The 17,783-nt window shown below is 36.0% G+C and overlaps 1 protein-coding gene across 1 annotated transcript in view; it reads right to left on the minus strand.

Annotated features, from left to right (window-relative positions):
- Positions 1 to 17,783, minus strand: part of LOC131221042 (exocyst complex component SEC8) — a 96,071-nt gene that overhangs the window by 13,494 nt on the left and 64,794 nt on the right. The window contains exons 18-21 of the mRNA XM_058216125.1: positions 14,032 to 14,229; positions 13,482 to 13,567; positions 9,978 to 10,176; positions 9,755 to 9,832 (exon numbers count right to left, since the gene is read on the minus strand). Of these exons, the coding sequence (XP_058072108.1) occupies positions 9,755 to 9,832; positions 9,978 to 10,176; positions 13,482 to 13,567; positions 14,032 to 14,229 (561 nt within the window). The remainder of the gene's footprint in view (positions 1 to 9,754; positions 9,833 to 9,977; positions 10,177 to 13,481; positions 13,568 to 14,031; positions 14,230 to 17,783) is intronic.

The following is a 17,783-nucleotide window of genomic DNA, read 5'->3' on the forward strand; positions in this document are numbered from 1 at the left end:
GATGTTTTCCTACAAGGCAAATGTTAAAACATTGTCACAGATCACTTCAAAGGTTTTGGAATAAAACCTTGATAGTTTAGAAATAAAACTACATAGACAACCAATTTCTTGCAATTCAGATTAAATCATCCAAATAACTACACCCAATAAAAATGACAGATACAAACACATGAATAAGCAGATAGGTAACCTTCATACTTTTCACACTGATATGTGTGTTGGTGCTGGACACAGATGTGGGTTGTCTAACAAAGTCAGAATTCGCTGACACATATGCATGAACATTTTAAATATTAAATATTATATGTAAATAGTATAGCAATTATTTTCATAGAAAAAAGTCCCAAAAATAAATAAAGACAACAAAGAACCTACAAGTCAATTTTTGGTATGTAAAATGCATGTCAAAACTACCAGTGTAACAATTTAACATGAAAGAAGTAGAGCTGGACATGCAGAGATAAAGACATGTCAACATGGCACAATTTATTTTAAAAAAAATAATTGGCCTTGTACGTAGCTGGCAACTCTTTGTTAGCTATTCATAAACATATGGATCTCTTCTTCTTCTTCTTTTTTCTCTCTTTTTTTTTTTTTTTGCAATAGATAAATACATACTCTCACACCCACACACACCACATGGGTTCTCGAACCCATGACATCAAAGCTGAAACCAAGGTGTTCTGTATCCATTACGATACGCCCATAAAGGCCGACACATATAGGTAACGGCCATGACCGTTACGTGATACGGGGGTGAAATGGGACAGTTGGTTTTTTTGCACTGTATCGGTTGTTATGGTGGCCGTAAAGGCTGTTACGGGGCATAACGACTGTTACTACCATAACGGTCGAAAAATGGCGACTTTTTTCTATTCAAATCCATTTTTCTCCTCAGTTTTTCAATTTTTTTTTTTTTTTTTTCCATTCCAAAAACTCTCTTAGATCATTTTACAATAGATTTTGACCACTCTTACTATAGTTTTTAAGACTAAAATTGTAGATTAAAGTGATTTGAGTGAATAGAAGCTCCAAGGACTATTTTTTTCAAAAAATTGAAAAGGTAGTATTGATGCATTTTTTCTGATTTTTAGTTCTAGTGCTTAATTGTGATGCGTAAACATTAGAGACATAATCATGTTCACAAATTCACTAGATAGCCCAATACAATACTCTCACCAAAGAGTGGACCGTTACACTACTATAAACATGTTCGAAACAAAAAATGAATACATATTTGTAATATTTACATTATTTTGGATTTTCTATATATTTTTTCAGAATTTTTTGGGCAAAAGAAAATTTTCAACCGTTATGGGGGTCATTGTCAAACAACCATTTACTCCAAAAGCTTAAGCTGTCAGAGTGTTGTGTATCAATGTATATCAAGGGACTTTATCACTTCAACACCCCCCCGCACGTGCGAGGTGGGAACTCTGCACGGGAACGTATTGACGAAGGTGGAGGGACACTCACACCATAAAGAGGCCGGGCTTAATTTCCCGGTCCCTGGGCCGGACCCAATCTTGACCCCCCGTGGGAGAATAATATATTAGCGAGGCATATTTGCTGCTCTCGAGATTCGAACATAGGACCTTCCGCTTTGATACCATGTCAAACAACCATTCACTCCAAAAGCTCAAGCTGTCAGAGTGTGGTGTATCAATGTATATCAAGGGACTTTATCACTTCAACAGTCATAACGATCGTTACCCCCCCGTATGGGCCATAATGGCCAATACCTATATCGGTAATGGTGGTGACCGTTACGGCCACCGTTATTGATATGGAACACCTTGGTTGAAACCAATGTCTTAAATATCGACAATATCGACCAATATATCCTACGATATATCTTGTATCCCACTTGTGCGATACGAAACACATAGGTAGTGCCGATATATCCCACATGTTCGATTCGGTGAGCATTTTTAATTTCTGATCCTTTTTTTTTTTTTTGTTAAAATTATGTTAAATCAATGTCAGATAGTTACAAATCTATTGGTTCTTCATGTTTTGTATGAAAAATCATGGAGTTGGAGCTTTGATTTCGATATCCATTGGTTCTTCATGTTCTCCATGTTTTTTTTCTAAATTTTCCTTCAACCAACTGTCAATTTAGACTAATTTTGAAGTATTTAGGAGTATTTGATGAAATGATCATCACATACACTCAAGGTGTCCCGAATTGATTATGTATCGGACGTAACGGCCGATACGTAACGGTAACGGTCGGACCCGTTACGCGATACGGGGGTGTAACGGGCGATCCTCCGATTTTGGTACCGTAATGGCTATTACGGGCCTGTTATGGGCGTAACGGCCGTTACTGACCCGTAACGGCTAGCCTGTAACGGTCGAATAATGGTCAGATTTTTTTTGCTTTTTTAAGCTCTGTTTTTTGATTTTTTTGAAGCCATTTGCTTCCAAACTCTCACTCAATCCTTCTACTACTATTTTTGACCAATCTTAGCTTGATGTTTGAGATAAAAACACATTATATTACGGATTTTCTTGAATCGAAGCTCCATGGGCCATTTTTCAGAAATTCGTCAAAAATAGGCATTTATACTTTTTATTGTATGTTTTCCTGTTTTAATCATAGAATATGATGTGTTAATCATAGTAGAACAGGTTAATGTGCATTTTACAGATTTGTGGTGTCATTTTATATTTTTTTTATTTACACACTAATTTTAGCCATTTTTTAAAAAAAATTCAAAAAAACATTTTTTAATAAATGATTTGTTGTTTTAATCATAAAATATGATGTCTTAATTATAGTAGAACATGTTAATGTGCATTTTACAGATTTGTGGTGTCATTTTATATATATTTATATTTTTTTCTATTTACACACTAATTTTGGCCCCTTTTTTTAAAAAAAATTCGACAAATCATTTTTTAATAAATGGTTTACTATTTTAATCATAGAATATGATGTGTCAATTATAGTAGAACATGTTAATGTGCATTTTATAGATTTGTGGTGTCATTTTATATATTTTTATATTTTTTTTCTATTTACGCACTAATTTTGGCTTTTTTTAAAAAAAAAATCGAAAAATCATTTTTTAATGAATAGTTTGTTGTTTTAATCATAGAATATGATGTGTTAATCATAGTAGAACATGTTAATGTGCATTTTACAGATTTGTAGTGTCATTTTATATTTTTTTTCTATTTATGCACTAATTTCGGCCCTTTTTTTAAAAAATTCAAAAAATCATTTTTTAATGAATGGTTTGCTGTTTTAATCATAGAATATGATGTGTTAATTATAGTAGAACATGTTAATGTGCATTTTACAGATTTGTGGTGCCATTTTATATTTTTTTCTATTTATGCACTAATTTCGGCCCTTTTTTTTTTAAATTCAAAAAATCATTTTTTAATAAATGGTTTGCTGTTTTAATCATAGAATATGATGTATTAATCATAGTAGAACATGTTAATGTGCATTTTACAGATTTGTGGTGCCATTTTATATTTTTTTCTATCACGCACTAATTTCGGCCCTTTTTTTAAAAATTCGAAAAATCATTTTTTAATGAATGGTTTGCTGTTTTAATCATAGAATATGATGTGTTAATCATAGTAGAACATGTTAATGTGCATTTTACAGATTTGTGGTGTCATTTTATATTTTTTTATTTACGCACTGATTTCGGCCCTTTTTTAAAAAAATTTGAAAAATCATTTTTTAATGAATGGTTTGTTGTTTTAATCATAGAATATGATGTGTTAATCATAGTAGAACATGTTAATGTGCATTTTATAGATTTGTGGTATCATTTTATAAGTTTTTTCTATTTTCGAATTAGTGACTTTATGTTTTTATTTGCTTGTATTAGACAGGTTTTGGAGCTTCTTAGGGTTTGGTTAGAACATAAAATCATCTTTATTGACATAGGTCATACACTCATACTCATATCTAATCTATATCTAATTATCTAGTATCTACCTAAACCTAAAGAAATGTCTGGGTCTGGCCAACAAGTGAGGATATTGGATGGTAACATCATGAGAGGGTTGGTGGTACTAGGCACTAAATGAAGTGCAAGTATTGTGATAGACTAGTGACTAGTGGAATTACCCGTCTCAAACAACATTTGGCATATCGAAATGGTCAAGTTGCGGTATGTACTAGAGTACCGAAAGAGATAATGCTTTTAATGAAAGTTAATCTGGATGAGTCGAAGGGTCAACATGCTGCTGTACAAAAGAAGAAAGATGATGTTTTAGATGCAGCTCGACAGGAGGTGTTTGGTCCTGAATATATGGATGTTTGTGATGAAAATATTATTGATTCTGACGAAGATTCAGATCGGGAATTAACTATAGCTAGGAGAGAGCTTGCGTCTAGCTCGTGAAGAGGAAGAACGTCGCCGCATGATTGGCACGCATGGGTCAGTGCGTGATCCAGGGGGGGCAGTGCGAGTGGGAGTGCAACTGGAATTGCAATTGCTTCTGCAGGTGGGGTAGGTTTGGTGGGGTACGACGTGCGTTTGGAAGTCGACGACAGACATCTTCACGTGATGCCCCTATACGTTTGGATGAAGAAGTAAATAAGCCTAGGAGACCCTCTATTGATCCAATCCTGTTTAGGAAAGAATCAACTAAACAAAAGAAGATAAAACAAATGTGGAGTAGAACTTCCGTTGAGAAATTAGGTAGAGCAACAGCAAAGTTATTTATACATACCAACATAACTCTTAACATGGCCAATTCTCAATATTGGCAGGTGGTAAATGATGCAGCAGCAGAAGCAGGTGAAGGAATAAAAGCTCCCACGGCTAAGGAGATTAGGGGGAAATGGATAGATGCAGAGTATGCGGATGTGAAAGCATACGTGGCTACCTTTAAACCTGTATGGAAAGCCAGAGGATGCACGATCATGTGTTGGAATGGCCCAACCAGACGCAACATGATCAACTTCATGGTGTACTGCCACTTAGGAACTATATACCACAAGTCAATTGATGCCTCAGAGGTAACAAAAAATTCTACTTATATTACTGGACTAATGGATAAAGTTGTGGACGAGATTGGAGAGGAGAATGTAATGCAGATTGTGACAGATAATGAAGCATCATTTAAGCTTGCAGGACATATGTTGATGAGTAAGAGAAAACATCTTTTTTGGTCACCATGTGCCGCCCATTATATTGATCTTATATTGGAAGATATTGGGAAGAAGAAGAATGTTAAGGAAATAGTTGAAAGGGCAAGAGAAGTGACGACGTTTATTTACAACTATAATCAAGTAGTCGCAATAATGATAAAGTTCACAATAAGACGAGAGTTATTGAGGCCTACGGCAACTAGATTTGCAACAAACTTTATAGCATTAGAGAATTTATTCCAGCATAGGGGAGAGTTGAGTGAGATGTTCGCTTCCCGAGAATAGCTCAACACAAAACATGGGTAAAAGACATTAGGGACAACGGTTGAAGTTGCGAACACCATACAGGACAACAAATATTGGAAGAGGATCAAGTCGATCCTAAAGGTAATGGAGCCACTAATGAGGGTACTGTATCTTGTTGAAACTGATGAAGCACCTACCATGGGCTTCCTATACGATGTCATGGATCAGGCAAAGCTGGGAATTCAACGTGATTGTAGAAGCTAAGAGTCTTATTGGAGGATGATCAACAGGAGATGGACAAGACAACTCCATCACTATCTTCATGCAGCAGATTACTACCTAAATTCTAGGTATAGATATGCCCAATCATTTGTTTCGGATGATGAAGTTCGTGTCGAGCTAAAAAATTGTGATAAAGAGATTAGAGCCTGACTTAGATATGCAAATAAAGACGTTGAATGAATTAGATACATTTGGAAATCGCCTTGGTAGCTTTGGAGATGCTCTTACATAGCATACAGTATCTAGGTTGCAATCGGCTGAATGGTGGATTAATTTCGGAGAGAGTACGAAGGCTCTCCAAAAAATTGCAGTAAAAGTTGAGCCAGATAACATCATCCTTTAGCTGTGAAAGGAATTGAAGTTGTTTTGCGCTTATTCATTCAAAGAATAGGAATAAATTGCAGACTAGAACATTAGATAGACTTGTCTTCATGCACTACAATATAAAACTAAGAATGCGACGACATCATAGGAGCATTACAACTGTCGATGACGGAGACTATTGTCCAATAAACTTGTACAATATTTATGATGAGGATGATCCACTTCTACCTTGGTTGGAAATAAGGGAAAAGCAAATTGAAGAGGATAGCAAAGAATTGAAAATTGATGACCTAGAAATACGCAGAGTACAACAAGAGAATCATGTAGATGTGTTGGACCTAGTAAGTGGGGCAGTATTTATGCCAAGTACAAGTACGACTCAAGATCAACAAAAAAGTACGAGCAGTGGTAGTGTGACCGTGTCGAATGATGGTGACGATGACCCCCCTGCTCTTGGTGCTGGCACTTCTGGTGTTGCTTAGCGCCCTATACAGCCGTCTACAGATCGCGATGCCGATGAACATTGACGAGGTAGTACACGAGGTCGGACTTATGGGTGTACTGCATCACGATACAGCCAGCAGGAGGAGGGTACATCTAGTGGTGCACCGGATCCAGGAGGTCCAGAACATCTGCAGGCTCATGGTCCTGGTTATTATGATGGATATTCTTATGGTCAATTGGATTATGATTATGGTGGTTATACTGAGCATGTTCCATCACATTCATGTTGGAGTAGTCCTCCCGATCAATATCCATATGATTATAGATATCCAGATCTAAATCCAAGTTACTCATCACAGCAAACGTACTCTTAATCTCAAGATTCTCAACAGCCTAAGTACAGGCACCAGTATGACTATTCGATGGGCACTAGTGGATATCCTTACTCGGGGTCAGAGTCGTTGCTTAGTCAGGATCAGTCATCCTCTGGTTTCGTTGATCTAGTATTTCCTTCTGGCACTGGATATTATGGATATGCAGATGCAGCACCTACACCTATTGGACAACCTCAGCCTAATGATGACGATGACGATGATGTGGACGTCGAGCAACTACAAAAAAGTAGATTTTCATTTTGGTGGTAACTTGTGATTGTGAGTATATATTTGTATTAAGGTAAGTATTTGCAGCAGACAGCTCACAACAGTATTATTGCAAGAAGCCAAGCACGCACTTGACACTACCGAACTTATATTTAAAATAGCTCCCTTGACAACCAATCAAGTAATCCTTAATCAAGTTGCAGGGGAGTATATCAGACACTACTATTTTTTTTTTTTAATATTCTTGACTTGAGGATGACAGGTCATAGATAGGAATCACAGTCACGTCCACAGGTATGTTCGAGAAATTCCTCAAAAATAATTGCAAACACCTAATCTAAGATATTTTCATATTACATTCATTCTAATATATCTATCTTTGATAGTAGATAGTTAGAAAATTAAATATATGAATTTTGTAGTCAAATTCAGGTTATCTAGTTCATAAATTCATCAAACAGTTCGATACAATTTCTCACTAAAGAGTGGACCGTTACACCACCATAAACATGTTCCAATTTATAAATGAATGCATATTTGGAATGCTTAGAATATTCCGGATTTAATACATATTTTTTCATATTTTTTTGGCAAAAAAAATTGCACTGTTACAGGCCGTTACGCCCCCGTATCCGTATCGATTTTGGAGGGCACCGTTACGCCAACCGATGCCGATACGGGATACCTTGCATACACTTAAATTTCGAGGTGGTCCGATTTGGGAAAATTCAAAATTTCCCCAATTTCTCTCAAATTGCTTGCAATGTTGAACTCCAAACATTAAATCAAGCTTGTATGAGGGCTGATCTACTGATTTGTTAAGTCCTTGTCAATTTTCGAAAAATAAAAATCATTTATAATTAAAAATTAATTTAAAAAATTACAAAATTTCCCTTCAACCAACTATCAATTGAGACTAATTTCGAAGTATTTAGGAGTGTTTGATGAAATGATCATCACATACACTCTAAATGTTATACATCAATTTGAATATAGTTGCATTAATTCAATTAGACAACGCATAGCTTATGACCCTATGCAAAGGAAACCTATTATGTGCACTTCTTTTTTAAAGATGTTATGATTTAAAAGTGTGCATTAAGGTCCTTTTTTTAACAATCCCTGAAGTTTCATTAAAAAATTCAACCATTTGCCCAATGCTTCCCCATATTTCCCAAAAAGTCTGATAAATTACTCAATACAAATGATATATCTCGTGCGATAACCGATACGTATCTATATCCCAATGATGCGATATGCAACGTGATACCGATATTTCAAACATTGGTTGAAACACACAATATCCACCACTGAGCCATGAGTAGACAACATTTTTAATTAAAAATTAATTTAAAAAATTACAAAATTTCCCTTCAACCAACTAGCAATTGAAAATAATTTCGAAGTATTTAGGAGTGTTTGATGAAATGATCATCACATACACTCTAAATGTTATGCATTCAATTTGAATATAGTTGCATTAGTTCAGTCAGACAACGCATAGCTTAGGACCCCATGCAAAGGAAACCTATTATGTGCACTTCTTTTTTTAAGATGTTATGATTTAAAAGTGTGTTAAGGTCTTTTTTTAACAATCCCTGAAGTTTCATTAAAAAATTCAACCATTTGCCCAATGCTTCCCCATATTTCCCAAAGAGTTTGATAAATTACCCAATACAAACGATATATCTCATGCGATAACCGATACGTATCTATATCCCAATGATGCGATATGCAACGCGATACTGATATTTCAAACATTGGTTGAAACACACAATGAAAAAAAAAAAACATATGGATCTCTTCACAGTGGCTCAATCATAATTTCATTACAATATATTCAATGTTTCCATCAAATAGGCTACAAATTTTAGCAAGAACTAAAACTAAGGTTTTAAAGACATGAACACAACTTTTCATCAAACAGACTTCACATGTCATTTATTTGAAGTATCTGTATACATAAATCCAACAAATTTACTCCTATTCACTGTATCGTTGATTATAACTGTCAAGTTATCATATCTACATTTTCCTCTAGTTCTTATGTTGACCACATTCAGTGCCATACTTTTACTACCCATGCAAATAAATTTGAAGGAGTCAGGTCCCACTATATTTCTAATATACTTTCCCCTCATGTGTTGGGTGTCATTCCTCTTTGGGCTCCCTAATTCCACACCTGATCTCATACTAGACATATTTGGGTTATGTTGTCAGCTGGAGTCAATGTTCCTTGCACATTTATGTTGGTCTAATTGTTTTATTTACTCATGATAGTTTGAAATCTTATCATACATGGCTGACCCCTTGCATTAAAAACACTTTAATCATTATAGCCATCTCCAATCAAGCATTGAGTCAGAGAGAGTTAACTGATTCAACATTTGGTTCATTAATACGACATCGATAATTTTAACATGCTCTAAGCAAAGAGAGAGTTAACAGATAAATTTTATAGTATCTAACCTGAATGTGAAATTGCATGGAAGTCCAATATGCTCTAATGAATAAGAAGCTATCATGAGCATCTACTGAGTCCAATTAGTTTGAGAAACTAAGGAATGAATATGATTTTAGGAAAATAAGGATAATGCAATTAAATGGTTTAAACCAAATGTGAGAGATGAATTTTAATCCATTGCTAGTTTATTCACAAGTAGAAAGTGAAGCATTGGCATCATAGCTCCAAAAACATATACAACATAAATCACAAGATTAACATTCAGACCTGTGCCGTAAGTGAAATAATGAAATCATCCGGCTCTTCTGCATCTTGATCATCCAAGTATTCCCTATTGGTCATTTCCTGTGTAAGCCAATATGCTTTTGAATTTTGTTATCTCATTTCAGTGTCATTCTTATAAGCTGCATCTCAGTACAAACAATTGTGTAACATTCAAAAAAAAAAAAGAGTCAAAACAACTGTAAAAATTGCCAAAAAGATTAGATACCTGCATATAGAAAATAGTCTCCAACTGCATCTCTACACGTAAAACCTTGAGACAGTCGATTGCCAATCTTCTATATTCATCGGCAAGAACTGCAAGATTCCTAGTAATTGCACTGCTAGTTCGCGTATGTTGATGACTCTTATGGGTGTGGTTATCATCCTCTACATGCGCCGGTGCTCTAAGGGAGGCTTGACCAAGCCTAAATTAGTACATGAAAAGAGAGACACCAAATAAGCTATTCCACAATAACTTTACCATGCCACCTAATAAACATTTAACAAATGGATTTTCTAGTCGAAAAGTACCATCTTCTGATAATATGGGTAACAAATACTGCTCATAAGGAACGTAAGATGAAAGGCAGAATAACTATGGCAACAAGCAGGGTCACGGGCATAATAATCTTAATAAAAATCTAAAACATAGGTTCACACACAACCAATAATTTTAAAATATATAAAAGATATAGAGATCTACTACAAGATCATTCAATAAAAGTAACTGCTACTATTCAAAATTAATTGTAATGCCCGACCACCCTGAAGCATTCTGCTTTGGAGCACTAAAACGCAGTACAGAATCATTTCTTAATTGATTTGTGTGCCCAAAAGATTAGTTACACAAAGCATGTGAAGAAGCAGAAGCAGAAATTGACATGAGAGTGGGGTAACACCTTGGGTAGAAAGATCCTGCAACTATGCTCAGAAAAGCTCTTCAGAGATGCTTTGGCAAGAGTAAGAGAAAAAAATGCAGAAGGCAAGGGGGAAAAAAAAACCAGTAAAAAAATGAAAATTTCCACGATTATTGTGTTATTTGGAGATATGAACTAGAGAATGGGACCTGGACATTCCCATCAGAGAGAGAAAACTAAACCAGCTAAATAATGACAGCATCCAGCACCCAACGAGGTTTGGGCAAATGGTCTTCACCATAGGTTTGCTCCCTATAGGTGAGGGTTCGATTCCCCTCCTTGGCTTTACCCGATACACGTCGTTGTGGGTGATTGTGTGTATCCGCAGAGATTAGTCTCACTTCAAAAAAAGAGGTGGGGACAACCTGTGTCTTCAAAATTTAAAAAAAAAAAATAAAAATGACAGCAACCAGCAGCTGCAAAAGTTGATGGAGTGGGCAGGCAAGTGCAAGTAGGGCTCAAATGGGTCAGGTTCAGCCAAAGGGAGTTCAGGACCAGATCCACTTAGTAATCAGGTCTGTATGTTGGCCCCACAACACAACCAATTAATATCTTGGTCAGGGCCAAGTCAGAATAAGCAAAACCCATTCATCTAATGTGTTGGTTCTAATAGTATAAGAGGATCTGGAACCGACCTAATGGGCTGGGTTTGGATCAGGTCTGATTCAATCTGTGTTGAGTTTGGATAGGGTCTAAAGAAGTGACACCCTAAGTATGTTGGTTGTGTCTAGGCTTAACTCAAATGAGCTCCAAAAGCACATGGTATTATTGCATCTTTGATAGAGTTGAGAAGAATTTAAGAATAAATCCAAGTTTTTCTTTTCAATAAAATAATTTGTAAGTACAGAAAAAAGGCCATCCATGAATGATATAATTAGTCAAAGAATAAATAAAGTGTATACCAACAAAGTCCTTTCAAACACTGTAAATCAACAGCACCATATACACATAAATCTCCTATCTCCAAACAAAGCTACAATAAAATTTATATACATTTGGCATTTTTACAGATCAGCACTTAGCTGGTTTGAGTCAAGTGCCTGGGTCAGGTGCTGGTCTGGTTGATTCTGTAGAGACATATGGAGTCATGTATTCATCTAGAGTAACTCTTACTTTCTTACTTCATGCACCATGCACATGTCGTACAGTCATGCAGAGTACCATATGGACTCTGATTATTAATAAGATAGTCTTAGTCTGATAATGTTTAGACTAAGACACAAGATTATGCCCTAATTCTCTTCCTTTCTCTTTTTTCCTTTCATTCAAGAATAATGGAGAAACGGCATATGCATGGCTCTGTGAATCTTCTATGATCTCTTTTATAAAGAAGATCAAATAGAGCTGGACTCTTTATTATTATTATTTTTTGGATCCTTACTCCTGCTCCGGTGGTAGACTCTTAGGAGTTTCAACACCCAGTCAAGGGTTCAAGTATCCATAGGTGGTGAAATCCCACTAACATGAGTGTGTGGGGTGCGTGTGCATGTGTAAAAAAATAAAAAATAAAATAAAATAAAATAAAAAGACTCCTTATTATTTTAGACTCTAAAAATATCATAAACGACTGAAAATTAGTCATATGGGCTTCAAAACCAAGAAGGAACTGGGAAAGTGTTGAAAGACTCCAAGACACTAATATTCTTTTTATACACCCTACAAATGTCGTGTCTACACAACCCCATACACACTTGTAGGGCCCACACCCATGCTATGGATGAAAACAGGATATTAAGGTCATTTTCTAATAAGATAATCAATCTGTTTGTGTATTATTTAGAGAGATATATAGACATGCTCCTGGGAAGTACCATACTTCAATGTTTGTTTTATTTTCTCTACTCTTTGTATAATTTAATTAGTGATGCTGATGCAGAGTGCATTATTAGTTCCTCCAATTATGAATAACAGAGTCTTTGTCATTAACATATAATCTGTTTGTGTATTTAGAGAGATATATAGTCATGCTCCTGGGGAGTACCATACTTCCATGTTTGTTTTATTTTTTCTTTGTATAATTTAATTAGTCATGAAGATTGCATCATTAGCTCCTCCAATTATGAATAGCAGAGCCTTAGTCATTAACATATAATTGTGGGCACAATCTCATTTTCTCCTCTCTCTTCTCCCTCATCTTCCCCTCTTTCTTTCTTCTTCCCTGCTCTTAACTCTTAAACCTTTTTTTTTTTTCCATTTCATCTTATTATTGGCCTCCAATCATGTCTAATAAAGTGGGGCCCAGTTTGCCTCTCCTTTGATACATACATGCGGGAACAAGTTTAGATGTGTCAATCAATATGTAGGCTCAGCAGATCTCACAATGATAAGAAAAGAGGATTCCTTCTTCGTCAGTGAGAAATTTAATCTCAAGAAAATGAAGCAGTTTGTAGTTACAAGGGCATATGCCCAATATATCCTGATCGCTATCACATGCAAGCTTACCGGGCTTAAGTTGTTGGAAGTGACTGAGATATATGTCAAGAAATCCCACAGCCACTCAATTCTTTTTTATATATTTTTTAGGTAGCTTAGTTTCAGGGTTAGTTTGGTCTTTTCACCCTTATGATGTAAAAGAAATCACTAACAACGTCAATATAACATGTTTTTCTCCTTCTCTATATTGTCATACAGTGAAGGTCACCATGTATACACATACAGCATCACTTGCTCCGAACATCTAAAATTTCATCTCCTGCATGCTAATAGCAGCAAAAGTATATGAAGATGCTTGATGCTCAGTCATATCCCGAGGTAAGCTACAAAAAGATAACAGTGACATAGAAACATTGCCCTCATTAGAAGAGGATGCTTACCTTTCAATGGAATCTGCCACATATTCCAAAGAATCACTAAGAGATGCCAGCAATATTAGCTTGTGATCATCACGAATTAGATTCTCCTACACAAGAAACATGGAAGCAAACAAAGAAAGATAAATAGAGAGTTCAATGATTATAGTTAAAAAATGGTCTGTAACAAGTGTTGGTAAAACACTATGGCGCTGTTTGTTAGATGCCTAAAGATGAGTTAATCTCATTTTAGTTAACAGTAATTATGTATTAGAAATTTTGATATCTAATCCATAATGGTTTGTGTTAACAGTGATTATGTATCAGAGATAATTAATGTTAACTAAAGTGAGATTAACTCATTTTTAGGCGTCTACCAAACAGGGCCTAAAATACAATTTTATTTTTTACAAAATTGTGGAAGACTTAAAACTTGTTCAGTTAGTTTATGAAAAGTAGCATGCACTATCAATGAGAAACTATGGAAAATAGTAACTGTCACTACAATATTTACAATATAATTGGATCCATCAAAATCATGATATCATCTTAGCTTTCTAACATAAAACTGTACCTGCTTAATAGGTCGCAAACTCAATAGTATATCACTCATTTCCATTTCCACTTCACCAATTTCCGTATCTGAACCACCATTTTCCAGGATTGGCTGAACCGATGAATTTGGTAAAAAAGCACTAGCTGGATCAAGTCGCATCAAGCTCTCAACGTCGTACCTTCCAATAAGCATATAACTATGCTTCTCTAGAACAGCCTGGGAATATCACAAAAAAGACAATATATCAACACGATGTTTTAAGGACCAGCAAAAAACCCATCAAAAGAATAGTCATATTTGGCTTTTGTGTGCATGTGTGTGTGTGTGTGTGGAATGATGGGTTTTTCTTTTCTTTCTTTCTTCTTTTTTTTTTTTTTTTTTTCCTTTTTGAATGGTAGCAATGGAATTTTATTAGCACCAAACCAACAAAAGTACAAAATGGAGTAGAAGAGGGATAAGAAGGAATCATGCCACCTCACACACAGCTTTTAATGTGTAATCCTCCCAGATACCCAAAATATCTTCCCATATACAATCCTTGAAGCAGGCATTCTTCAAAGCCTAGAAAGATCTCTCTTTTTCCCTTGGGAAGATCACATCTACACTCCCCTATCTATTATTAAAGATTATTCTATTGTTTCACTTTCACTCTCCCCAGCAGGGACAATTGCTAATTTCTTTCTTTTTATGGAAAATCCTTATTTCCATGCATGAAGAACACCCCCAATTGAACCAGGCATTACCCATTGAATTTGAAAGAGGGGCAAGAACCTCCAAAGATTGGAAGCAAGCTTGCAATTAATAAAGAGGTCGTTCACTGATTCTGCGTCCGGAAGATATAGGGTGTAAATGTTCGTGATAATCATATTTCTTCTTCTCGGTATCCTCATCTATGAGGTTTCTACAAAACAAAGGGTGCCAGATCATCCCCTGATAGGCTAAAACATTGAGATATAAATTCCCCTTTGGTTGGAAGAGATATGATAGAGCCCACCAAAGTCCATGTAGACTGAACAATCGCGAGCCATTCATCTTCACAGAACCAGATCCGAGAGCCATCCTCCACTACAAATGAGATCCCTCTTGAGGATGCATCACATTCACCCATCACGGCCTTCCAAATATCCAAATCCCATTAGAGAGAATAATCGGGGTGAATCATCCTCTTTCCCAAGTATTGTGCATGCAAGAGATGATATGTTTCTAGAGAGGATTATCTTCAATGACAAATGTACATAGGCTTGATAGAGAGAGAGTTCCATGCAAAAGTTTTCTTTCAACTCTTTCAACCGCTGAGTCTTATGGTCACTTAGTGTGTTTAGTTGTTTACCCATACATAGCAAAAAGGTCAAGGTAAGAGGAAGGGAATGATCCAATTTTCCATCCAAATGCCCTAGCCATGGCTTGCACACTTTCATCCTTCATCTATAATACAAATATCGAGCATCTCGCTTGTACTCATGTTGAACATTTTTTTTTCCATGATACACTTTCAGACCAGTTGATCACCTTACATAGATTAGTCACCTAGTCCTCATTGGTGCTACAAACTAACAAGGTTGCGTTAGCATATTGAAGGTGAGTCACATGGGGGTTGATTCTGCTAACTGAGAAACCTCTGGTAAGGTCTTCTAATGCTCTAGCAATCATTTTACTAGGGGCTTCCACTACCACAAGAAAAATGAGAAGAGAGAGTAGATGCCCCTATTAGACCCCTCTAGTGCCCTTAAAGAATCCTTTTAAGGGATCAATTACTATAACCGAGTAAAGGCCCAACGAAATGCATGCCGGTATCTGCTGACACCGCTTTAAGTTGAAATGCAATTGAAGCATATATTGCAGAAAATCCCAGTCCACAAAAATGTTTTCTCCATGCCTAGCTTGCATACTAGACCTGGCTTAATTACGAATCAATGAATCCTTATGCGATCAATGCCCCATCCATGATTTGCTGACCAAAGAGGAAAGCCTCTAGTGAATTGGAGATGATTCATGTGCAATCAACGCCCCATCCATGATGTGTGACCAAAGAGTAAAGCCTCTTGTGAATAGAAGACATGGTGCTAAATGTCGGTATCGATCAGCGTATCAGCTCAGCAGCAAAATGATACGATACGGCGTCACGTATTAGTATCGGGGTCATAACAGCCCGTATCAGTCAAATTTTTTTAAGCAAAAAAATATGAAAAAATATATATATATTAGAAAAAATGTGATATCCAAGAATCTATTGTTTTTCTGTTTTGACCATGCATCGGACGGTGTATCGGACCATTCTTTGGTGAGAATGTTGAATGTCGGTTTGACTCGTTGAAGGTCTACTAAATGGGCCCTAATTGAACACAAATCAAGCATGATTTGGTGAACTAGGGGACCCATTACATTGAAATGCAATAAAAAGAAGATGAAAATATAAAAAAGAAAGTGAAGGTTTACCTTCTTTCTGATTTTCCCATAATAGTCCACTTCGCTTCGATTTGTCGTATCCCATTCAAATCATTTGTTTTCATCCCAAAATAGGTCTAGATCTAGCCTAAAATGAGTTGTTATGTTTCTTTCATGGTTTAAATGAAAAGGAGGAGGAGACATGAGTGAATTTTTTTTTAATTCAAAATTGGGCTTTTATGGGCATATTAGCCTGTATCGGTCCCATATCTGTGACAATACCGATACAGGACGATACGACCCCATATTGTGTATCGGTTTGTGCCGATACGGATATGATATGGTCGTATTGACTGATACGATACGGATATTCATATCTATGATTAGAGATGACTCCACCAAGCACCTTTTCAAGTATGGTTGTGAGGATCATGGCCAATATTTAATACTGATTGCCAATGAGAATGATTAGCCTAAAATCATTCATATAAAACTCCCTTTTTCTTCGAGATAGGGAGGATGAATGAGACCACATGTTATTAGAAATCTTGCACACTTTCGTGAAATTCAGGTGTAAACTCCATGAGATCCCCTTTCACAGTGTCCCAAAACACCTATTAAACTGCAATTGGGAAGCCCTTGGGCCTATGAGGCTTATCACTTCAGGCTAGATATTGCATCAAACACCTCACTCTCCTCAAAAGGCCACTCCACCTAATCATGTTCTTCCTTGCTGATAAGATCGAACCTTGGATGATCCAAGTCAAGACGGGTCCACTCATCAGCAGTGTTCGAAATATCTGTATCGTGTTACGTATGGCATTCTTGGGATATAGATACATATTGGTTATTGCATGGGATATATCGTTTGTATCGGGTAATTTACCACACTTTTCGCAAAACATGGAGAAACATTGGGGAAATGGTTGAATTTTTCAATGAAACTTCAGGGATTTGTTAAAAAAGACCTTAACACACTTTTAAATCATAACATCTCAAAAAAGAAGTGCACATAATAGGTTTCATTTGTATAGGGTCCTATGCTATGTGTTGTCTAACTAAACTAATGCAACTATATTCAAATTAAATGCATAACATTTAGAATGTATGTGATGATCATTTCATCAAACAAGTCTAAATACTTTGAAATTAATCTCAATTGACAAATGGTCAAAGGGAAATTTCGAAAAAAAAAAATATTTTAATATATATATATATATATAATGATTTTTATTTTCCGAAAATTGACAAGGACTTGACAAATCGGTAGATCGGGCCTCATAAATGCTTGATTTCATGTTTGGAGTGCAACATTGCAAGCAATTTGGGAGAAATTGGGGAAATTTCGAATTTTCACCAAATTGGACCACCTGCACTCAAATTTC

This window comes from Magnolia sinica, chromosome 12 (genome assembly GCF_029962835.1).
Source record: "Magnolia sinica isolate HGM2019 chromosome 12, MsV1, whole genome shotgun sequence".
Classification (NCBI taxonomy): Eukaryota; Viridiplantae; Streptophyta; class Magnoliopsida; order Magnoliales; family Magnoliaceae; genus Magnolia; species Magnolia sinica.